Source organism: Callionymus lyra, chromosome 1 (genome assembly GCF_982586985.1).
Source record: "Callionymus lyra chromosome 1, fCalLyr1.hap1.1, whole genome shotgun sequence".
Taxonomy (NCBI): Eukaryota; Metazoa; Chordata; class Actinopteri; order Syngnathiformes; family Callionymidae; genus Callionymus; species Callionymus lyra.
Genome location: NC_141818.1, coordinates 13,705,524 through 13,731,097, shown reverse-complemented (window position 1 = coordinate 13,731,097; position 25,574 = coordinate 13,705,524). Strand labels below are relative to the sequence as shown.

The following is a 25,574-nucleotide window of genomic DNA, read 5'->3' as shown; positions in this document are numbered from 1 at the left end:
GGCCATGACGTCACAACTATTCGTGTCACTCAGCCAGGAAGTAGTTATTTTTGGTTCCGAGTATAGATTAGTATGATATAGAACAATTTGGACCACAGTGTTTTTTTTTCTTCTGCTTACTATGCTATTTATTGTGTTGGCTTTTGACCCCATTCTTTTATATCCCCTTATTGTGTTAATCCCATGTGTAATGGGATTAACACAATAATAACCACTAAACTAATAGTAATTATAACTGTGTTACAAAGCATTGCATTGCATAAATCAAGGCTATTGTTCGACCTGGCAACACCTTCAAGACGAGCCTTTTCTTGAACGTCCTGATCTGTGCTTTCGTCTATAATGGGAAGTACACTCTGCAGTCAATTCTCTCGCTACTTCCTGTGCCTTTTGTTTATTGATTTTTTTCTGCAGACCCAACAAGGGTGATGGTGGTTTGGTTTGAGGGTATTAGCGAAGGGGATTATGTAATATTACTGTGCTGGGCTACCTGAGCCTCCGAGGGTCGGGCGACATTAAGATATCAGTTCATGCACTCACGCACATAGACACCATCTTACAGAACAACCCGTTTCCACAAAACTATGTTAATTCCAACAGATTCCAATAGATGAGGCTTCACGAAACAGTTGATGAGGTATCACGATAAAGTGTCTTTATTTTGAATATGCCACTATGGCACTCTCTGCTTTATAATCTTTGGCTGTGATCTACTGATTCAATAATAACCTGTAACTGTTTGAAACGTAGAGTTCCACCTAGTGGCCTTCCGAAAGAAACACACTGTACCATGATACCTTATAAGCTGTTTCATGAGCCCTTATCAAGCCATTGCTACTGATCAGTTCTTAGCCTACCTTTCTCAAATAAATGTTTTTTTTTCCTCCTAAATACTTATTAGAAAGTACAGCTTCAATATCGGAAGACCCATACGATTTTCCAAATAAATGGATGCCATGCATGGCTCTCAAGCAATGCTGATGCTAAATATAGTCAACGAAAATAATTTCAAGCATATCCTAAATGATATAATAACTGTTTTATCTTTTTAAAAGTATATCGCTCGCTAAAGTACCCTGGTGTTGCCCAGATACTCAACCTATAACCCATCCATTTAGCATTATATTAATCAACATAAATACAATGCATAATAACATATGGTTATGATTAACATGCATGGATGAATAATATAAATATTATTTCAATTTATATTAACCCATTTATTTAAAGTATAATAAGCTGCATGGATAATATAAATCCATATATTTAACGAAACTTCATTTTTTCATCTCATACCATGGATTGTTTTGTTTGAACTGAATTAGCTAGCTCAAATATGTTATCAAGTTACAGCCATTTAAGTCAAAAGTCCTCTTAGCAGCTTCTGGGTCATGGAGGTGATTCTGAGCCCCTAGAAGAGCTCTGTAGCCCCTGTGAGAGGGTGACCAAGCTGACTCAAGTGCCCTTTATAGATAGATATTTTTAAATCAGACACAAAAAAAGTTAAAATGTGAGCCAAACTTTTAGGTCAATTGTATTATACTGTGGACATATTAGGATCTTGTTACTGTTTAAACGTTAAACAAAAACATTTCCGGGACTCTCTACCATTAGGTTAACTTAAGTGTGGCATTTAAAAACCGGTCCAACAGAAATAAATACTTAAAATGTAAAATACTTGTTCGGATCAAATTAAGCTTAAGAACTGAAACCCATTTTTAATAATAACAATGGAAGCTGAAGCTCTTGAGGAAGGTAATCTTTTGCAATGTAGGACCATGTATTTAATCTCATTTAACATGTCAAGGGAAGTACAACACAAAACGGATAGATGGGAAAGAAGCAATGGAAAAAAAAGGAGTGACATGGTAGGTGGAAAATATGGAATGGGGGGAGGATGATGAAGGAAGATAGGGAGGATAAAGGAAATGAGGGCATTACAAAGCATTATCGCGGGGCGATAAGCGAAGAGGAGAGTGGACTCTTGTCAAGCTGCTCTCACAGACCGCTTCTTCCATTTATGTGGATGCATGCATGTCAGTGCCGGGCGGTGCGTTAACACCATCTGTGGCGAGGGAGGCCGGTACGTGTCACCATACATGTGCGTGTGTTCGAGGTCTACTGTCAGCCGTCCAAGGAAGCCGAGCCGAGGCTACAGACTCGGTTACGTAACCAGTCTGTGCCAGCTGTGCCTGTGGCAGGCAACTGTCTCCATCACGCTCACACGAAAACACACACTTGAAAGGAAACGGGACGACGTTTTTCTACACCGGGGAGGACTTTTTTAGACGTCAACAAAAAAAAAAGTAGCCCTTCCTCTCAGCTTGTGCTAGCGGTTATTGAGGTCATATGTTGGGGCGAGTTCTTTTTTTTCGAAGTGGCATTGGGAAGAACTATTACCCAGCAGGAGTGGACAAAATAAGAGGAGGAAATTGGCTATAAAGAATTTTGGGATGAGTGCTTGCTTCCAGTGGATTGTAAAAGGTGTTACATAACTGTGACGGGGGACGACGAGTGAACTGGGTCTGCAAGGGGTTGTCTGCTGAATAATGCTTCTTGAGTGCCGAAGAGAAATGACAGGAAGATGATGCTTGGGGTCTTGGGGTGTAACTTTTTTTCTGACGAAAGACTAGCTTGATATTATTAACTCAACAACCAAAGTGTTTTCGAGACGTGACGCGCTACACAAATTATGCATGAGATTCTTTGTTTGCCTGGTTGTGCAAGCTCACACTTCCACACCATGACGTCAATGACACGATACATTTTCCTTCCAGAGGAGAGAAATCTTTTCAGGCTGTTGCTCCTAAGCTTTGGAACGATCTTCCTCTCTCTTTGCGCTTGATGGAGTCTACTGACTCCTTTAAGAAACATCTTAAGACGTTTCTATTTGTTCAGGCTTTTCCTTGAATTTCTCGAACTCCTGTGTTGTTCTCAGTATTATTTTGATCTTTAAAGTATGTACTTTTTTGAGTATTGTTTTGATTGTCTAAGCGCTTTGTGACCCTGGTCTTGAAAAGCGCTATATAAATAAATATTACTTACTTACTTACTTACTTTTCTCTCATCAATAGCTAAACAACACGATCCGGAGCTTATAATCCATGCGTGTGAGTCTTTTTGTTTGAACTATTGTAACAGTTTATTTCGTGAGTAAACAAGAAGGTGTTGTCTTGCTTGCAGTTAATACAAAACTCTGCAGCAAGAATTCTGACCCGCTCTAGTAGAAGAACTCACATTTTCCTGATCCTTAAATCTCTCCATTGGCTGCCAGTTTCTTTCTGGATCCATTTCAAAATTCAAGTTCTTACTCAGAGCTATTCATGGTCAGGCTTCTCCTTACATCACTGATCCGATCCAGCCTTACACCCCAGCTCGAAATCCTTCCCAAATCCAAAGCTTTGGAATGATCTTCTGCTCCCTCTGCGTTTGATGGAGTCTACTGAGTCCTTCCAGAAGCATCTTAAGACCTTTTTGTTTGTGCAGGCTTTTGCCTAATCTTTTGGGACTCCTGTTTGTCTTATGTATTGGCTTTTAAGAGTTTTTAAATTTGTAGGTATTTTTAACTGTGTATAGTGCTTTGTGACCCTGGTCCTGAAAGGCTCTTTACAAATAACTATTACTAACTTACTTACTTATTTGCTTTAAAAAGGAAATCAAAATTATTTTTGCACACTCACATCAACACAAAGGGAATTTTTCAATTTGTAGGAGTACATAAATATCAATACGATATATCACAATTATATTCTTTCCAAGATACTCTAATACTCAAAAGCACTAAAAGGGCCACTCATTCAAGTGTGTATAGAATAAAATCATTTGTTGTTTTATTTCAAATTAACATGCAGCCATTAAGTTAAAGGAACAATGAAATCTCGGGAGATCCCAGCGATGACTGAGGACGAGAGGATACAGTCGACTCAAAGCTGATGTTTGGACTTATCTTGGTTTTAAAACAAATTAAAGCGGTTACGACTTCGTCAAGAGTCATGTGGTCTATAAATTCTGCAACGACAATACTTGTAATATCATTGTTCCTATGGTAACATATCATATCGTTGCCCCTGTATTGTAATACGCATCTCCTCTCCAGCTTCTTGACAATACATAATGCTAGTAGTTTGTATTCTATTTGAAATCTATTATTTTAAAATATATAATAAAATAAAATATCACACCACGCACATAACACAAGTCGCTCGGTTCGTTCTTGTTCAGCCCGGTCTTGTGAAACTGCTTCACAAAGAAACATTCTCACACTTCTCAGTCTGAGCAGCAACAGTGAGAACAATAAGCCTCGCCACACGACCTCTAGACGTCTGTGTGGATGCAACATGAAAACCAATGTGTTCTTTTTTTTTTTTCCTTTTTACAAACCAAAGATGCAAGCCTGAACCACAAACAGCTGGCTTATATAATGTTTATTTGCAGTATGCAAAAATGGAAGCAACATGTTATAAAACCAACATCAAAAAAAAAATTCAAAGTGTTTCTAATTTTGATAATCTTGCCTTATCTGCCTTCAAATCTCTTTTCCTGTTTCATAGGAAGTGTGTTAACATTAATAAATCTTTTGCAATGTGTCCGGTATCCGGTCTTATGTAACACGCCTGGCTTTGCACAGTACGCTATTTTTTTTAACTTCCAAATATTAGGGGATTTTATCTGCCGTGGTTTGATCCTTGCTATTTGTATTATCTATCCTCTTTCCTAATGTGTTTTAAGGTTATTTTGACTTAATCAGAGAAATTAAATAAATAAAATCAAAAAGTATATTTTTATCAGCTGAGTGAGGGATATTTCAACAATAAGCTCATTAGAGTTACTTAAGGTAATACGGGTTTAGTAACAGCCTGCTACCCTTTTTTTTGAGTTTTCCTAGAAATAGCTAGGCCCAATACCAGAAGACCTCCCTGACCCACACTCAAATATTGGCACAATACTGTAATATGTGAAACACATTTTTAAATTTTCCTAGATATAAGAAAAAGGGAGTGTATTATTAGTGTTTTATAATAGCAGGAGCTGAGGACACCGAGGCAAGGTCATGGATGAATAACGGTGTGCACACTTGGCTCATGTGTCCTCTGAATGGATGCCATTTTTAGCCGATTGTCTGAGTCAGTGCTGGACTAGAGATGCTCACGTCAATGGAATACCAAGCAGAGGTCTTTATGAATGTTTCAGAGGCTTCGCTTATGACGCCGCCGGGGCTGGTTCTTTTTTGGAAAAAAAACAAACATACTTCATATAAGATGAATCCAGGTGTATCTATCTTAAGTGGTTCACTTGTTATGCATAAGAGAAATTTATTTTTTAAATAAATTGCACGCGTTGTGACATGGTTTAAGCAGTTTACACCCAACGGATTTCGATAAGCTTTGCACAATGATGTGTGGTTTACAAAGTGAAACTACCGCTGAACCACATTCGTGTTTCGTGCAACCTTTTGGAAAGGTTAACAAGTCACACAATGGTGTCTTCTTTCTAACAAAAGTGAATTGAATAGTCACCAAATAATTTGAGGACAGCACAAAAGCAAATCCTACTCAATTTAGAGATTGTCGTCTCATGTTGGTATCAGTTCACGCGTTACATAAGGACACCATTTACCGACACTATCTAGTTACATATTAGAAACAAAAACCTGATTGTTGACAGGTCTGAACTCAGGGTTAATAATTAATCAATACACGAGGATAGCTTAAAACGTCTCCTTGAAATGTGAGTGGATAGTCCAGTGTTTTTCGTTTATTAATCTTTGTTTTTAAATAGGCTGACCGGTATAGATAAAAGTAATGTGCAAGGCGTCTCTTTTTTGTCTTCCCTCGCTCTGTACACAAATAGCTCTGCCGTCCTTCTAATCATCTGCCTGCAGACCATGTGTTCTCTAGAGTGGTTTGGCACGAGCGGGTGGTCAGGGCAGCTACAAGGGAACATTTTTTTCAAAGTGATGCTTCATGTGTGCCTTTACGAAGGTTCCCTAAACCGTCATCTTCACCACTTTTTTTTTTACTTCTCTCCTCCCTCACCTCAGGGCCCTCTCCATGGATATAGACACAGACTATGAGCGGCCCAATGTGGAAACCATTAAATGTGTGGTGGTCGGGGACAACGCGGTAGGCAAGACCAGGCTCATCTGTGCCCGGGCCTGTAATGCCACCCTCACACAGTATCAGCTGCTTGCCACCCACGTGCCAACCGTTTGGGCCATCGACCAGTACCGTGTATGCCAGGAGGTGGGCACACACACACACACACACACACACACACACACAGTCAAAAATATAATTGTATAACTCTGAAATTGCAACTGCACTTAGTGTATTCTTTGATTGTGTTAGACCAGTCCTTCCATCCTGTTCATCTCTTTGATTGTGTTTCACAGGTGCTGGAGAGGTCTCGCGATGTGGTGGATGAAGTCAGTGTGTCCCTGAGACTCTGGGACACTTTTGGGGATCATCACAAAGACAGGAGATTTGCCTATGGCAGGTACGCAGTGACACCAATAAACATAAAAAAATTACCTGTTTTTAATGAGCGTGTATACAACTAAAATATAGAAATGCCCACAAAAGTGTATAGTATAGCGATAGTAGCGGAGACAAGTTCTGTTTCATACCTCAATGAAAGAGAGTCTTTTCTTCTTTCAATAATGACACCTGTGGCCAATTAATCAATATATTATCTTAGAATTATATATTATAATTGTTTCATAAGCTTTGCTTCTACTTAAGACGTCTACTATCAAAAGAAGGATCTTCTTCTCTGTTCAATCATCACCACCTACTGCCGAAAATGAATATCGTTGTACAAGTAAACAAGCTAAAAGGACAACAAATATTTATTGAACGTACAAAAAGGGTGCAGGGTGTAAGACGATTATAGGACGACCTCGGTCTACGATATTGGCCTTCTGCTAGCTTATATGCCGCGGGTGGTACTTTGGATAGGAATTTCTGGAAATACTTATATCTAGAAATACAGATTTTTGAGATAAAATAAATTACATGTCACCTCCCGTGGGTCCGTAGAAACCCTATAAACACAGCAAGAAAATTCCTCCCTATTATTCCTATTAAAGGGAAAATGTAAATACAAATACTTCAACCAAAAAAAGGTTACAACTATTTTCTTTCAATGGCTCCTACCTAAATTTTGCAAGGACTGTCTGTTCCCTTGTGGAGCTCAATATCTTAAAATCTCTCAGAGGGGAATAATACACTCCTTGTGCAATGTCTTTGTAATATCTATGTTTAAATTGCGCAGGTAGTAACAATCCACTTGAGATCGTTGTCTCTTCATTGGAGTGTGTGTCTCCTTCATCTGTACTCGGGATGATTGGATCATCCCTCGATCCTCTTACATCCCAACTCAGAGATCAAAGCCTCTTTATTGGCATGAAACAAAAAAGCGGAAGCCGGCAAACACGAATGTTAACTATCATAATAAAAAGTGTGTCATCATGTTTGCAGCACATTTACCCCTCCGTATAGGGTTATGATACTATTATGTCTTCTTCTTCTAAGTATACTTTTATTTTACAATGTTTGTACTGTATGTAAGTTCAGCTTGTTAACCTCATCGCTCCTGTTATTTAAGTGTATTTGCACATCCTGTATTTATGTTCACTCCTTCCACACGTCCTGTGTGCTTTGTCAGCCTGCAGTCAGCTGATAGAGAAACAATGCCAGCTCAGCTGTTTTCCGCTTTGCCCAATTCCCTCGTGTCTGCACCGCCAGGCATCATTTTTCCACTCTTCACTCAGCTTCTCTCATTCATGGATCTACCGTTTTTCTTATCCTCACACCCACATCCCCCCATCGTCATGTCGAAACTTAGGCTGCACTGATCCGTACGACCAATTTTTATCTGACATTTATTGACATTATGTGATTGACATATACAAGAAAGTCTGACAACTTAAAACTAGGATTTGGAAAATAATAAAAATGTTTTGTCTCAAGTGGAGCAGATTAATTTGGGGGATTAGTTGGTCCCAGGTTTTGAAGTGTATCCTGGTGTGAGAAAGATTACATGATTGGAAATCAGATTATTTGGGACATCTCTGCTTTGTTTGTGTGTCAGTGTGCGTGTGCGCGCCTGCGTCTATTGTTACGTAATCGGGCAAGTGATGATCTTTGTGGTTAGAATTCACAATTCAGCACGTACACATGTAAAGAGAACACATTGATTATATATTTAATGCGTATCATCTGTAGCCAGTCAGTCAGTTAGAAAATTACGTGGCTGCACATTTAGAATGACTTTTAAATGAACATCTAACAAATGTTCGATGAACCTAAAGCCGGCATGCTTGCATGAATTCTCCTCCGAAGCTTTGCAAAGAAAAATCTTACATCCATAAAGAGCATGTACACATAACATGACCCTCACCAGACTAAGCCATGCCAATAATCCTTTGAGAAAGGTACTAATGAGTGTGTGTGTGTGTGTGTGTGTCTGTGTTATGTGATGTAATGCTTAGCTTGAGCTGGAAAAGGTGGAGAGAGCTTAGGTGACCTCGCATTAGGAGAAAGTAAGAAAAAAAAATGAACTATGGATTCTGTGTTTTCAAGCAGAAATCAGGAGACACCATCAATAGCACAAATAAAAATGACAATAATAAGAATATAACAAAGGAGTTCTCCATAGGGATTCATAAAGTCTACCTCATCCAATCTGATCTAAAAAGGGACACTTTTAATTTGAATTATTTTTGAAATTTCAAGATTTGTTGAATGATCTCCAGGATTCTTAATTTGGGACTAAGTGTAATAACTAGGTCAAAAACGTAATAACCCATAAATTAACTTATCCCTGATAGAAACTTACATAAAACGAAGGCACGAAAACATCTGGATCAAGGTAAACAGGTCTGTTAACGCAAGGGTTGAGAAAATAAGAGAAATTGAAATGATTTAAATAGAAATGATAACTTTAAAAATGACAAAGAATGATTTAAAAATGAAAACCAAACAAGTTACTTGTAATACATTTGGTTCAAATTTAATTCAAATTGTAAAAAATCGAATTTTCATGGGGGTTTTCTGCCCCCTTCTTCCCCCTTACCCATGACCTCATAGGATTGTCCTCCCCCCATAAAATCCTCCCTTCGGGGTCAAAAGTGTACGTGGTAATCCTCAAGCAATTCCGCGTTTTGATAGTATACACCATTAAAACCTGTCACACAAATCCCATAATAATCCCAAACAAAACAAATGTTTTTGACAGCTCAAATCTGCACAAGATCTTCCCGATCTGAAATCCTGTTTGTCGCATTATATAGTTACTCATTAATAATTTTACAACTCTGTTGCATAAGAGAAAATGTTACCCTCTGTCCAAAATCTTGCGTCGAGCCTGGATGGTTGCAGGCTACTTTTGAAGGTAAATCATTGAGACACTTGACTTCGGGCCTGTCGGCGTTATTTTACAATAACAAGCCCAATTAAACATTACAAAGGTACACGAGTGCAAACATGACACGGAGATGTAAACAGGCGGATCCTCGGTAAGCGTAACTGTCTGCCCTGCTCAAACACATCAGTTAAGGAAATTAATTTGTGTGTGTGTGTCTCAGTGTGTGTGTGTGCCGAGCTATTCTTAGCCTTCTTTTTATGATGTAGCCTCAGAGGCTTAAGGAGATTTACGAAATGGGTAGTGAGGGTGAGAGAGAGATCACCAGGCCTAGCATGGCCAGACTGCAACCTCAGAGAGAGAGACATAAACTCACTCGCCCATGCACGAATTCCCGACGACCCCAACCGACCCTCCCCTCCGGCCGTTTCCCTCCCCACTGTAGCTGCCAGTAGATGAACAAGCATCTTCCATACAGACATCACACACGTTTTAACATAATCTGACAAGATGCTCGGTGACTCAGTGCCGACCCCTTCTTTCATTCCCCTTTACGTCCCCTTCAAGACCGTCCAAGAACACATGTCACCGGTCAGCTGACGTCCTCGGGCGTGTGACAACAGCTTTAATCACTCTCTGCGGCATTAAAACATGTTCTGTTCTCTCTAGGTCTGACGTTGTGGTTCTGTGCTTCTCCCTGGCTAATCCCAACTCCCTACGCCATGTACGCACCATGTGGTTCCCCGAGATCAAGCACTTTTGTCCCCGGACACCTATCATCTTGGTTGGCTGCCAGCTGGATCTGCGCTATGCTGACCTGGATGCTGTCAATCGTGCAAGACGTCCTCTAGCCAAGTGAGAAAACCTTATTTTTTTTAGACACATGGTGCATTACTTCTACCTGATTTTACGTCCTTAAATGGATTACATCAATATATTGCACTAGGTTTTTTAAGAATTCAAAATATTGTTTATAGTGATAAACTCAATGTTATTAGCCTTCCATAACTCTCTTGCACAATACACTAGAAAAACAAGAGTAATCATGAAGTTCAATCTGCAACACATTATGGCATCCATGCAGATGGTTGGTTCCATTTCTCTGTAATGCCAACATAACAGTGTTGGCAGTGAAAGTTTTCTGATCCTGATGAACACAAAGATCACATAACGTGTGTTTACGTATTGGAAAAGAAAACTTCAAGACAGACCAGTGACATATATAGATTTCATAGATAGATAGGTAGATAGGTAGATAGATAGATAGATAGATAGATAGATAGATAGATAGATAGATAGATAGATAGATAGATAGATAGATAGATAGATAGATAGATAGATAGATAGATAGATAGATAGATAGATAGATAGATATATGCAAATGAACAAAGTGAAAGATATTACTATATACTATATTATTATAGATATTAAAATACATAGTTTTAATCAATTTCACCTTCTCTTTCATCCCACAGACCAATAAAACCGACCGACATCCTGCCTCCAGAGCGAGGCCATGAAGTGGCAAAGGAACTCGGGATCCCCTACTATGAGACCAGTATAGTCGCCCAGTTTGGCGTGAAAGATGTCTTCGACAACGCCATCCGAGCTGCTCTCATTTCCCGCCGACATCTCCAGTTCTGGAAGTCCCACCTGAAAAAAGTCCAGAGGCCTCTCCTCCAGGCCCCGTTTCTTCCCCCGCGGCCCCCACGTCCCATCGTGGGGATACCCGACCCCCCTACCACGGACGGGGAAGGCCCGGATTCCCTTTTCTGTCACCCGCTGTGTGCAGATGTTTTGTTTATTCTGCAGGATGGGCTGTCTCGTGTCTTCGCGCACAAAGTGTACCTTGCTACATCTTGCTCCAAGTTTTACGACCTGTTCACCCTTGATATCAATGGCTCATCCCTGAGTCCAGGAGGAGAGGAAAAGGACAATGTGGAAAGTGCGGAGGAGGACGAGCAAAGCCGGAGAGGGGCTAAAGAGCAGGCGGGGCGCACTAAGAGCTTGGATATTGACAAAGACGGTGCTGATGGAGGAGCTCACGGCCTGAATCGACCTCAGCTTCTCCATCATGGCTCTTTGAGGACTTCCCAGAGTGATAATGCACTTCCTTCTCGCGCTCTTTACTCTCTTGGGGGACCTGGCAGAGGAAGGGCTCTCTCAGGATGGGGAAGAGGTTTCTTGAGTGTCTGTCTGGAGCATGTGGACGACCCAATGACTGGACTTCCAAGGCTAATGACTGTGGTTGTCATGGACTCGCTCATACAGGAAGAACCGTTTCAGGTAAACGATTCAATAGTTGTCTAGCTGTGTGGAATTTCTGCTGATGCCATCTTGCTTTTCTCCGTGCAGGCTGTGCTTCAGTACCTGTATACGGGTAGTCTTGATGAGGGCCGAGGTGACCTGATGCAGGTGGCCACCATTGCTGAGCTGCTGGAAGTGTTTGACCTCAGGATGATGGTGGCCAACGTTCTGAACCGAGAGAGTTTCATGAACCAGGAGATAACAAAGGCATTTCATGTGAGGAGAGCCAACCGCATCAAGGAATGTCTCATCAAAGGAACCTTTGCTGGTAAACCTTCATACCTTTTTTTTTATATATATTTAATTTGTACCCACATTTATGTAGCTTTTAAAGAACTTTAGAAAAGTGCATTAAAACAAAACAGCTTCAGAAATGCATTTGGAGTCTGAAATGAAGAAGAATTTGATTATTTTTCATTTACTTTACTAGAATAAGAACATAACCAAGATTATCCAGAGACCATATATACCCTATAGCTAAATTTAAATCAGTCAATTGAAAAAATAGGTGCATCAAATACCGACTTCATGTGTTTGTATCTGTTTGAAACTGAAGGATTCCTCTGAAAACAATCCTGAGTTTTTCTGCGGTCTTGAATGCAAAAGACAAAAGTGTAGTTTTGTCTTTTTAACCTCAGATTATAGCTGGAATGTGGAATGGAGCCCATTGGCTCTCGCAAGCATCGGTGACCTTTCAGATGTTGTCCATGTTTGCATCTGTAAATGTTTGAATGTGAGAGACTGAACCTCCTGAGAGGACGAGTGTAAACACTGTGACATTCTTAGTTCCTGTAAATGTACACTTGAGGTACATTTGCGATACCAGTCATTGCATATCTAAAGGAATGTAAATGGCCAGTGTTGTTTTCTCTCTCTGTACTCCTAGTGTTGGTCATCAAATAACCTGATGATCTTCTGAGTCTGCTCGGGTGTCTTGTGTTTGTCTTGTGTTGCTCGGGTGTCTTGTGTTTGTCTTGTGCTTGTGTCCTTCCTCTAACCTCATGTCCTCCATCTGCATGTTTTGAAAACATAAAATGCAAGTCATCATCCTCTTATTTGCTTTTGTAATATCCTGAGACTTTATGCAATCAATCATAATTCCTATTTGCTGCCGTTAGTGTCAATATTCTATTAATAGTTTCTTTCTATTTATTTCTATTAATTTTTTATATGCGTATTTTCACATACAGTTTAATTTTCGGCTTATACTTGATTGATAGATTGATACACTATTTCAAAATCTTACATCTTAAATCTTAAATCTCCTACTACTACAATGATCAATTTTGATACATTTCATGTGATTTTCAACCTCTTATTAGGAATATTTTTAATCAATATCTACAATAACTTTTGCAACTTGTAATCTCTAAAGTTGTACTTTTTTTTCTTATGTCTTTCTATTCGTATTATAACAAAATGTAATGATAATTGCACTTTTATTATTATTATTATTATCATTTTTATTATTATACCCTCTTATATTTGATTATTGAAAACGTTATAGAAATAAAATGATATGACTGTGTCGGTCACGTGTGAAACTCAAGGCCTGGAGGCCAAATGTTTAAAATAAGATAAGGAATATATATTAAAAATGTCAACATTTATACAGAGACTTGATAAAAGAGTAAAGCTGAAGTCAAAGCAAAATAAAAGACGGATTAAGCCTTTAAGATTGACAGTATCACAATCAAACTTACACTTCCTGTCACAGACAGCCTATGACTGAAACTGATCAATTATTTTGTCCCTTTTTGTGATTGAGGTTTTTCATCTGTTCAGGTCATGATTATCTCGATTATGAAAGTAAGAACATAGCAAATCTATGTTATTTTAAACGTTGATTTACACCACAATTAATGACAATGCATTGAGTAAAAAAACAAACATTACATTGATATTTCCTGCAAATCCTACTTTACTCCACTACCTTGTGTTTTCTTTGTCCCTCTGTCTATTTATCTCTCTGTGTGTCTGCTTGTGTTTTGTGTCCGTCTGTCTTCTCTACTTTTGTCTGGATGTCTTCCTTGTCTGTCTTTCCCCCCTCTCTGTAGCCTGGGCATCTGTGGCATTCCCCGAGATGAACGCTCTTTTCCCACCCCGGTTTCAGATGTGGTGTTCTTCCTGGACGACGGCTGTCTGCCGGCCCACAAACCCCTGCTCATCTCCAGCTGCGACTGGATGGCCGCGATGTTTCGCGGGTCGTTTATGGAGAGCTACATGGAGGAGGTGAGTTTTTGAAATGAATATGATTCCTACGAGTACTTTTAACACACATTCCTCGCTTCTCACTTTAAAATGGGCTTGCATAAAGTTGCATTCAGATGAATATATGTAAAAAAAAAAGGAAGAAACTTTTCTCTCTGTAAAATATTTTCTCATTCTAAAATGCAATAATTCCATGGTTTTAAGGTGGAGAATAAATAAAAAGGATTATTGTATATAATATTATACATTAAATAAAAGGGGCCTAAAAAGTACGTAACAAAGTGCAAAGAATCACTTGAGGAAAGGGGTGTGTATCCTCTCGTACTCTGCCATCACTCGGATCTCGCAGGATTCCATTGTTTCTTTAACTGTGTAGGAGGTAATGACTGCTGCCATCTAGTGCCCGGATATTCAATTGCTCTACAAAAATGAAAAACATGTGTTGAATATTTATTATAATATATATTATTTAAAAAAATCAATACCGTGCTGTTGAATATCGCACCCTCTATTCAGGTAGAATATAAACATATATTAATTCTGACAGATATCCCATGATATGATAAAAGATTGTGAAGGTACTTTATTTCCATGGATCAGTATCTATTATTTATTATTATATAATAATTGATCTGGATTTCTTCTCGTCTTTTATTCCTTCTTAAAAAACGAACAGGTGAAATAGAGGAACGCTTTTTTTTAAAACAGGAAGGAAGTGCTTGTGTGCATGCCGTGGTCTGGTCCTTACAATAATACTTCCAAGTCCCAATGACCCGCTTAAGTATTTTCATCTCTGCCAGAGTCTCTTTCGGAGCGGAGCTAAACTAAGCAACAGGAAGTTCTCTGACTTCAGAACTAGATCCCCGGGGATTTGGTTACAGCTGCGATCAGACGGTACAGGTTACCAAGATCAAGGTCTTCTATGACAGAGAGGATATTGAATTACTGAGAACTTGAGGATTACATAATTGATTTTCTTTTTTTTTGTGTTGTAATAAAACAATCATTGCCAGAATATGCAAGTGGGTGTTCAGAAATGCTAGATTGTGTGGAGGATGAAATAAAAACATGATCCAGGTAGGATTATGAATAATAATATATTAAATATGTTATAACTGTTCTTTAAAAAAAAAAAAATCTTCAATTGAAATCTGATTCATTATTAGTTTCAATGCAGCTAAAAGCTTTAACCAAAGTGAGATAAAAAAAAGAGAAGCTGCACTTTCAGTAGTCTAAATGTGTGTGGGCTCAGAGCAGCAGATGGCAGTTTTGTTCAGTTTCTAATAGGAGAGGACCTGTTAGCAGAGCGTCACACTTTACATCTTTTGTTCACAAGGCATGTGATCCGTCTGTGTAGTCTATTTCTATGAGCATCACCTCATACGATTTGGCACATTTTCCTCTCCGTAAATAAAGTTGGACAGGTGGTGGAGATATAAACGGAAATTCCACTGTATTTCTCTTGCTATTTAGATTCCTAATTCTTCTTTATCCAATACAACATCAATAAGATGTTTTTTATACTTCCACTAGACCACCCTTGTGTCAGTGTTATCTCTTTCAGGGGAGTCTTGCTGACATTCAGTTAATTGCTCAAAAGAGGTGGGGTCTTGAAAAAGCGACGGGGGAGTTACTAGCAGTGCTCCAGCAGGGGTCAAGGTCGTCACTCCTGCCAACACTTCCTGTGGAGTGTCAGCTCACCATTATCGTCCTGACTGCTGTTCCCTTTATTATTCGTCTTCTCTTGCGTAGAAACACTGGGTGTTTTGCGACCTCTAGAGGCTCAAAAAGGCATTTCTGTAACACTGCATCTCGAGAAAATATTGTCCAATATCTATTTATCTTGATAAGCCAGTGATTATCTTATAATTCAGAGCAAGAAACAAATAAAAGGCTGCTTAATTATAAACAACATTAAACACATGTATAATAAGGATTCATGAAACACATTCTACTAGATATAAAACAAAAACAATATAAACAAATATCTTGTATACTATATTTCCTTGATTTATGAATTGGAATTGATCAAGTTGTATTGTTGTGTCCATCGTCTAGGTTTCTATTCCAAATACCACGGCAGCGTGCATGCGAGGGGTCCTGGAGTTCCTCTACTGTGGTCAGCTGACACCCAGTCGCGATCTGGAATCAATAGAACTGATTGTTCTGGCCAACCGGCTCTGCTTGCCACGACTCGTCGCCATGACTGGTACGAATAATTTACATTGTGATTTCCATAACACATGTGGAAACCATTAGCTCAAGATATCAGAACAACATTGGTCTGTTTAGCTGTTATAAAATCATGGGAAAATATTAATTTAATTTAAGAGCTGATTTATAGACATTTAAATGGTTTTCTTGATTTAACTACTTTAGTTCTCACAATATGATCAGGAGCTTATACTCCATGCGTTTGTGTTTCCCGTTTAGACTATTGTAACAGTTTATTTTTGTGTCTAAACAAGAAGGAGCTGTGTAGCCTGCAGTTAGTACAAAACTGCAGCAAGAATTCTGACATGCTCTAGTAGGAGAACTCACATGTCCATGATCCTTAAAACTCACTCGCACTTGCTGCCAGTTTCCATCAGGATACATTTTAAAAGTTTTGATTCCGACTTTATTACGGACCAGAACACAGAAAGCCTTCCAGGCTGTTGCTCCTAAGTTGTGTTTTATTGAGTCTACTGACTCCTTCAAGAAGCATCTTAAGACCTTTTTATCTGTTTAGGCCTTCCATGTTTTCCCTATTGAGCCTCTTTTACCCAGTTAGATAAAAAAAACTTTTACTTTCTGAAATCTAATGTATGTTTTTCACCAGGTGAAACCCTGAGCATTGACATTTTTAATTTGTGTGGCCTTTAGAACAACAGGCCGTGGACGAGCTGTTGCATTTGGCCGTCAAAGGAGTAGACATTGATGGGCAGGTATTGGCGTACCTGGAGCTGGCACAGGTAATGTCTCCTAACTGTTTCTAACTGCCAAATCATCATATTTGACTTTTTCTTTGTGTCTTTTTTTTTTTTTGTAGTTCCACAACGCCAAACAACTCTCAGCATGGTGTCTTCATCACATTTGCACTAACTACAACAGCATCTGCCGCAAGTTTCCCAAAGATATGAAGGTCATGTCTCCAGGTACGTCTTCTTTTTTACAAGATCTTTTTATTGTATGAGAGAAAAGTCTATAGCTATTTTCAAGTTTTAAAGAATAAATGTCATTAGATGAAACATTATTTGGATACATTTTCGAAAGGTGTTTACTTGGTGTGTGAAGGAAAATTGATACACACATGTTTTTCATTATCACTATCCTGTTGATATTCAATAATACCGTATCCTGTTGATATTCAATACTACCGTATTGTATTGATTAAATAAAAGAGTTCAATTAATATTATTATTTTGGTTTTTGCGCTTTCAAACCATATTTTATTATTATCACACTTCTTGGTTTATATTTAAATTGTGTATAAAATAAAAATAATTCGATTTTTTTTCTTCTTTTAAATGTAAAAGTAACATGCAAATATAACGAACGTTTGTTCATTTTTGAGTTGCAAATAAACTTCCGGTCTCTAGATGGCAGCAGCTTAAGTAACAATCAAATTCCGCGAGGCGATGACTGGGGACGAGAGGATACAGTCGGCTAGAGCAGCTGTTCAGGCTGATGGTTGGACATAACTTGGTTTTAAGTAAATGAAAAGCTGTACAATTTACAACGCTAGAGCCAAGTATACGATCAATACTGAAAATCGTTGTTCCAAAAGTATCGCAATACATCCCGATATATCGCATCGTTGCCTCTGTATCGTTATGCTTAGCATATCGCTACAATCTTTCCGATACACACCTCTATTATTTCCTTATACGTTTGTATTTTCTCTTCAGATAACCAGAGGCACTTCGAGAAGCAGCGGTGGCCTCCCGTCTGGTTCCTGAAGGAGGAAGACCGCTACCTGCGCTCCCAGAAGGAGCGTGAGCGTGAGGAGGAGATCTTGAGAAAGCAGCACACCAAGCGGGGCTGGTGTTTCTGGAGACACCCGTCCTCCACTCCTCACGTCTCCTGATCTTTTTTTTTCTCATTGGATAACTTCCTGGATGGAATGTCAGTGTTCCCAGACCGGTTTCTTTCTCTCGAGAGTGGGGGGGTGTACGTGCCTCTTTTTTAAATGTGGGCAACCATGAGCGTGTTTTTTTGACACCCCTTTTTTTGTGTCGGGTGTATGATTGAGTGAAGCTTTTGAGTTGAGTGCTTCCCAGTGATCTATAATGATGGCCTGCAGGTATTGCAGCCCCTCGTCCCAAAAAACCCTCACTCGGTCCCTCCACCAGCACTTCCAGTATCCCAGCGATTGGACTGGGAGCAAGGGCTTCTCTATCTCTCTCAGTCTCTTTCTTAATGACACCTCTGCCTTCACGTTTACACTGACTGTTAAGACCCGTCCGTCTGAAAAACCAGCACTGGATTCTTGAAACTTTTTTTTTTTTTTTTTTACTTAATTTATGAAATCCATTTTTATATATTTTGCGCCTTCCAGGACTTGTTTTGTAGATCCGTAATAGGTAGAGAAAAACAACCCATGTTTGTGTTTATGGGGAAATAGAGTCACATTTTAGAAACCGTTGAGTTTGTCTGTGGTTCCCCAAATCCCAGTTTTCCAACTTTCTTCTTAAACAACAAGACCCAAATTGACAAACATTTGACCAAAGATACAAAAGATATGGCCCAAAACTAAAGAGCACAATCTATAAAAGACCTCGGATGAACTATTTGCAATTGGTTAGGTACACACAGTAATAGAGTTACACCCCTATTACAACTACATTTTCAATATTTAAAAATAATATGCAATTGTTGTGAGCAAATTTATCTTCTGAAAACAAGGTGTCTTTTGTTGTTATTAAGGCTTTGACTCTTTTGGCTGATTGTTTGAGTTCAAGATAAGTCATTAAGATAAAAAATAAAACAAGTTTTCTATTCATAAATTAAGATGTAGGGAGTTTTGGGAGTAACGATGTTGACTATCTTAAAAAAAAGAGCACAAAACAAAAAATTAAATCACAGTATTGGAATCGGTCAAATTTCATCAACACATCAACAAAGATTCGGTGAAATTGCCCAATTCAACCCAACTATTTTTGACCAGCAACCAAAGATGAGAAAAGTTGTGGTTACATTCTACACATTTGTCACTCCAAAAACAACAACAACAACACAATAGTGTAAATCCAGATCGATAAAAGTGCATATCTGGGGCTTAAGACAAACTTGAATCTGCACCTCAAGGAAAGTGACCACTATAGCAAACCACGGCGATGAAAAAGACAGATCAGTTTTTCAGTATTTAAAAAAAACCATCTCTCGTACGTGACCACTACCCTCGATTGCATGGAACCACCTCAGCCAGCCTGCCTTTACACCCCTTCACAACGAGGGCCCTGGCATCGATTGACAGGACTTTTAAAGCCTGCGACTTTTTCTACGAAACTATCCATGCAGGGTGTAAACGACACGAGTCACTAATATATTTTCACTCTTCTCTGGAAACCAAAGCTGTGATTATTTTTTTCGATCTCTTTCTCTTCCTCACAAATTTATTTCTACTTCCCTGTGAGGCGTAAATCCCTCCACAAATTAAGGTGCTGATTTTCACCCAAGACAGTATGTATTTGTTTACTTGTTCAATGAATGTTTTCGCCCTCCATGCGTCAAGAGAGTCGTAATAGGTCACCCTTTTTTTTTTTAAATGAATGTGTGCGTTCATCACTTTTAAGAGTGTCGTCTTAAATCGTCACTTGTTTTGTATTCACAAGCGTTGATTGGATTTTCTCTTTGAGAGTTTCTCTGCAGTGAGTGTTCTAGATCTATTTCTGGGCAGCAGCTTTACCGTGGAAACAGCAGAGGAGCCGATTGTGCGAGTTAAAGTCATTGTCAGCGATGGAAATAGATTTTCCTTTTTAAAGTCTCACGACACCAAAGTGTGAGTTGAGCTCCTCACTCGGAAGTAGCCAAACGTATATCTTCGAGCTTGACTATGTGGATTGTTACCTGTATTAATGTAAAGTGGAAGGTTGGTTTTTAAAAAAACAACAAAAAAAAACAGGGTCGATTTAATCACTATTTTATTGAATCAAGAAATTATATTTTCCCAGAATCCTTTTTGTTCATTTTAACTGCATTTTATCTTTAAAAATATATATTATTTAATCCATTGTATTTCTTATGTCAACCTGCATTATTGGAAAGGCTTCAATATTATTAATTATTTTCTCACTTATTTGAATTATACAACTATAAAGTGTCCTAGTTCCTAGTATTGTGATCCTTAAAACCCTAAACTATAAATACTCTTTTTATATTTAAAATATGATTCTTGTTATTTTTCTTTGAATAAGCTTGTTTTTGTATAATCACCCTGATGGAATCATTTGTCACTTAAATCGCAATTTGTGCACTCATTTTCATACCCAATGTGCCTTATCAATGAAAAAAACGACCTAATTTAGTTAATAGTTAGTATCTGCAGACTGGTTCTGCAGAAAGTCTTCAAAAAGTTACTTAAAAGTTAGAAAGCGGTGGTTTAGTGCCAACCTGTTTGAGGTTAAATAAAAGACTTCTATTGTGTTCTTTTAGGGTCTCATAAGGTAAAGTTGTACTTTTTTACCTTTAAAAAAATTGTGTGGAGAAGGTTATTTGAATCACGTTGTCTTATTTTTAGTGAGTTTTAAGACTAAAAACTTTAAAGCCACTGACATTGAGAAACTTCTTAGTGACTCTCTTTTTCCTGGATGGTGTTTTCACTTACTCGGCGGCTTCTGTTTGTCATTTCTTAAGGGGTGTAAGAATGCACTTCTTTTTGTCTTTGCACTTTTTTGTACTTGGCACTTGTGTTTCTTATCTCACGATTGTACGCATGATTCTTTCACTCCTTTGAAAAACAACATTGAAATTCGGTGCCTATGCTTTAGACGGCCAAGTTGGCACTATTTGTCTTTTTCACGCTAAATCAATTTTCCAATAGTTTAGTAGCATCACTTAATATGCAAAAATTAGCACAGATGTTGTGTTAGCTGCTCGTCTTGCACAGGTTTCCTCTGGGTACTCAAAGATGTGCAATCTTCATAATGTTGCCTCTTTTGCGACCCCTGATCAGGATTAGCGTGGAAAATGCATTTAGGGATATTTACTGAGTTTTTTAAAAGCCCATTTTAACATCAGGATTAAACAGCGTGCACTTAGGAAGTTAAAAATAAAACAGCTAAGCATGTCTTCTACTGTAAATCTTCCTTATATATAGCTCTTCTTTACCATCAGGTTAAAACTTCACGTCAACTTAAAAGTGTTGAAGATTTTAGGCTGAGTACTGAATACTACTAAAAATAGAATTAATGCTTGTTTCATTCTACTGTCCAACATAATTAAACATGAGCTTCTATGTTCCAAAAAAAAAAAAAAAAAGGTTAAACAAGCTACTTTATATCTAAAAATATTCTTTAACCTGGGAAATATTGGTTAAAATACACATAAGATGATGCTTATTCCTAAATAATAAATAATGAAAAACTATTTCCCCGCCTGTCCTCGAAGAAGTTTCTTAATTATGTGTTGAACTGCTTGAGGAAATTAATGCTTTATGTATTTTTGGAACTTTTTGATTGAGATGACTTTTGCAATGATGTCTAATGATGTCTAATATGGCACCGTCCTGTTTTCCCTTCATCAAACATTGCCTTATTTGAAATACATTTGGTCACCCCTGAATGATTACACAAAATTTTCAATTATATTGTGTATTTTAAACATGAGTATACACTAAAATTAGAGCGGAAAATGAGGATTATTAGCCCAGAGGAATATGTCTGAATTGGTTAGAAAAGAAAATATAAAATATTATTTGACCAAAAGACACATCTACAGGGCAAAACTAAAAACGCCCGGATTCATTCTATCTTCCTATCTGTTCTGTTACAACACTTTTCTTCCAACCAAGCCTTCTGTTTTTTAATAACCGAGAGAACACGTTTCTGTTTCTGCCGTCTCCTCGTGCCTTTTCGGTGAAAACTCACTTCTCTTCACTCTGTCTATGCTGCCACTGAGCTCTGATTCTAGCCAAGAACTTTTGTCACGTGAGCGCAGGAATAGCAGCATTTTCACCAGTGCACATCTATTATTGTCAACGCGTTTGTATCGAGGATTTCAACACTGTTGATCCTTCTGTAGAGTTTCCAAGTGCTCGCATCAATTACAAAAATGATAAAAAATAAAAAACAACAGCGTACCAGCAGTTTTAATGTTTGTTTCCGCACTCTCTTCAGGTGCCTGCACTTTCTATTATGTAGCCTAAATGATGTTCTGGAATGAATGCCAAGGAGTTTTTTTATATATATATATATTCAGCTGTTACAATCAGCTCCAAGCAAAATCACATTTCTCTTGTAACATGGTCTCTTAACTGAACGCTGTCTGTACCTGGCATCAATTTCAAAAGTGCTGCCAAGCCCTCGGAAATCTATAACTGCTGCAAGAGTAGATGCAAGTATACAGTGTTCTATGCTTTCGTTTGAATAATTGTAACCTGTTTTTAAATCTCAACAGGACCCTCACTCACTTTATAGCTACAGAATCATTGTAATTATTACGCTGTTGTAAACAAACTAGTGGTCATTATAGATGATGGGATAAACCTCTGATATATAAATATATATTATTTGTTATTGTTATGCACTTTTTTTGTCTTTTGGACTCATTAACATTTGCCGCCCGGATGTGATGTCGCAATGCAAAAGCTGAAGAGCACACCTTTGTCACATGACTATTAAGGGCTTGTTTAAAAAAAAAACTAAAAAAAAACAACAATCAGAATGTTTTGCTGCTTTTCGCAAACGAGAAAATAATTGTTTTTGAGATACAAGTATTTGTAATATTTTTAAACCACTGTGATTTGTACAAAAGGAAAAGTTGGAGAAAAAAAAACGATCTTTTTTTTTGCCATTTCAGTATTTTGATGTTGGACATGGATTTTATTAAACTGGTTAATCTTTTACAACTGTTTTTATCTGAGTCGTTTTTTTCTTCTCTCACGGGTGAATCAAACTTTTACAACCATCGTGACCTTAAACATCCAAACGCCTTTTAGCAGCATCTACTGGACGGAATAAGAACTACAACATAATTTAAAGCTGGTACAATTATTCTAAAAAATGTAGTTTGTGGATTCATCAACTGTCAGAATTTTTATTTTATATACATTACAGAAAAATAATGAATGTTATTTAACAACCCATTGAAGAAAAGGTCAATGATTGACTAGTGTGTATGAAGGAAACATAATTGTAATATAAAATGGTTTGCACCCTTTTACCAACGTCAAATTCGACAACTTATATTTAAAATATATTTTCAGAATTTGTCATCAATCTAAAGCTGTGTCAATAACACTTGTGTATAGAGTGAAGTAGCAATAATTAGCAGAAGGATAAAAAAGGTTCTTTATTTTATGTGAGGTTTATATATTCTGTTGTAGTTAAATAAAGCAAAACTCGAGTTGTAATATTAAGACTGAATAAAAACATGTTTTTCTTTTTTTTTAATCAATAATCCAATCCATCATACATTCACATCACACCACAGTTTAATTAGATATGAAAATAAGTCATGAGAGAAGATAAGAATCCACAAAACTACACAGCAGCAGTTTGTAAAAGGGAAGACTTGCCATTCTAAAAAGGCAAAGACTACAGTATGTCCTCACATCCTATTTGACAAAAGCAATACATGTTTTTTAGTTTATAAAAGTATACAGTAGTATCAGAATTATTTTAACCTCTTGAATATTTTATCTGGAGTACAATTAATTTCATGTCTGCATTTATGTCTGCAATGCGTGCTATATGGAGTTTATAGTTATAAAACCAAAAATATATATTACCGGGCAAATACCTTTTTTTATATTTTTCTAATTGTTCTTATTTTTATTCGGCATGTATCGCACACATTTCTATAGCAAGACTTGGTCAGAATGTATCAAAACTACATTTAATGCTGCTTTAAAATTCAACCCTTTCGTTATCTCAGGGTCAAGATGACTCTTAACCCCGTCGTTTATCTTGACCCAGAGACAAACAAGGGATACCACAAACGCATTCATTTCCGCGCCTTTTCGGCTCACCTTGACCCTGAGATAACACAATGGTTAAACGGATGTCATTTTATTTATCATTTGAAAAAGTTAAAAGTTTGCCACTTTAGGCAGAGAGTAATGACTTTGTATGACAGAAAAAGCAGCCTTTTTTATTTTTTAATAATCATTATTGCGTTATCTCAGGGTCAAGATGACCCGGTGGCCTGAAAACAAAGGTTTGTTGTTCAGCTTAACCCAGAGACAACACAAGGGATACCACAAACACATTTTCTTTTTCGGGCTTTCGAGTCACTTTGGTCCAGAGACAACACAAGGGATACCACAAACACATTAGTTTTCGGGCCTTCGGGTCACTTTGACCCAGAGATAAAACAAGGAATAAGGCTGTTGTTCTTAATCTTTACAACAATCCAAAAATATATGTACAAATACTAGCTCAACCCTTTCATATGCGACCAGGACAAATAATTTGTCTTGAGTCAATAAGAAATGTATTAGTTCTAAAATCATATATATATATATATAGAAGAAAAGGGGTTTTACACCACAAATATAAAGGACCTCAATGTTAAAGCGGAGCTTTTTTTTTTATCATGAACCTGTTGGACGAGTGTGATCCTGAATAGAAGCAGCTGGTCGGTGTGATTGTTGCAGCCTTATGAAAAAAGGATGAGGAGTGTTTGGAAAAGAGCAGCTGCTTCGTTGTGAATAAAGAAGTAAGTTGCGTCAAGGTAACACACAAGCCTATAAGAGATGGGTGAGCTGAAGAAATTGGGGGTTTTAAAAAACCTGTCCCAACACATTAAAAATGGCTCAACGGCAAACGTATTTAATAATAAAAGGCATAAACCACATGATAGCGTGTATGACCAAAACACAAACTCATGTCTTTCATGATCAACTTCTCCCTTTAAGTCTCTCCTCTAATATAAAAAGACGTTGAGTCAGCAACTCTGGGTTTGTGTCACCAGGCCAACACACACACACACACACACACACACACACACACACACACACACACACATCTAATCAAGCATGTCTGCTGTGCTGCGATCGCAGAAAGCCACACAAACATGGGTGTCGCCATGGCGACGGCCCGTGATGTGGCCGACGACGTGTAACTTAAGACGGGTCGACGGAGGAAGGTGGTGGAAACGTTGGCGTCCATGTGCCGCCCGTATGCGTGTCGCTTCCAGGAACCAAACACGAGTTGAAATGCTTCTATTAAACCGTTAATGGCCGCCGGCGCGAGCCAGATTCTCTCATTAAGTGAGATTTTTTTTACGGCTTTGCGGCGGAAACGGCCCGTTTAGGTGATTACGAACGCTTAATCAGCTGGTTTATCAGCAAGCTGTGTTCGAATGGTTCCCCGCTAACCTTTACCCCGATCGCACAGCGCACACAGGCACGCGCCGACATCATCACATCTGGCTCCAATTTCCCAGAATTCCCTGGGTTAGAAGAGATTTTTTTTGGAGCAAAGGACAAACACTTGGAATTCACAATAACAATGCATTGTCTGATTGATTGACAGACGGTACACTTCTTC

The 25,574-nt window shown here is 38.2% G+C and overlaps 1 protein-coding gene across 4 annotated transcripts in view; it reads left to right on the top strand.

Annotated features, from left to right (window-relative positions):
- The window catches only part of rhobtb4 (Rho related BTB domain containing 4), a 39,980-nt gene extending 17,049 nt beyond the window's left edge, over positions 1-22,931 (top strand). For all 4 annotated transcript variants that reach the window (XM_087794456.1, XM_087794447.1, XM_087794437.1 and 1 more), the window contains 10 exons: positions 6,041-6,242; positions 6,392-6,495; positions 10,033-10,218; positions 10,839-11,649; positions 11,719-11,938; positions 13,784-13,902; positions 15,940-16,090; positions 16,747-16,835; positions 16,913-17,018; positions 17,772-22,931. In XM_087794456.1, coding sequence (XP_087650582.1) covers positions 6,051-6,242; positions 6,392-6,495; positions 10,033-10,218; positions 10,839-11,649; positions 11,719-11,938; positions 13,784-13,902; positions 15,940-16,090; positions 16,747-16,835; positions 16,913-17,018; positions 17,772-17,950 — 2,157 coding nt within the window. In that variant the 5' untranslated portion in view covers positions 6,041-6,050 and the 3' untranslated portion in view covers positions 17,951-22,931. The remainder of the gene's footprint in view (positions 1-6,040; positions 6,243-6,391; positions 6,496-10,032; positions 10,219-10,838; positions 11,650-11,718; positions 11,939-13,783; positions 13,903-15,939; positions 16,091-16,746; positions 16,836-16,912; positions 17,019-17,771) is intronic.
- The last annotated feature ends 2,643 nt before the right edge of the window (positions 22,932-25,574 follow it).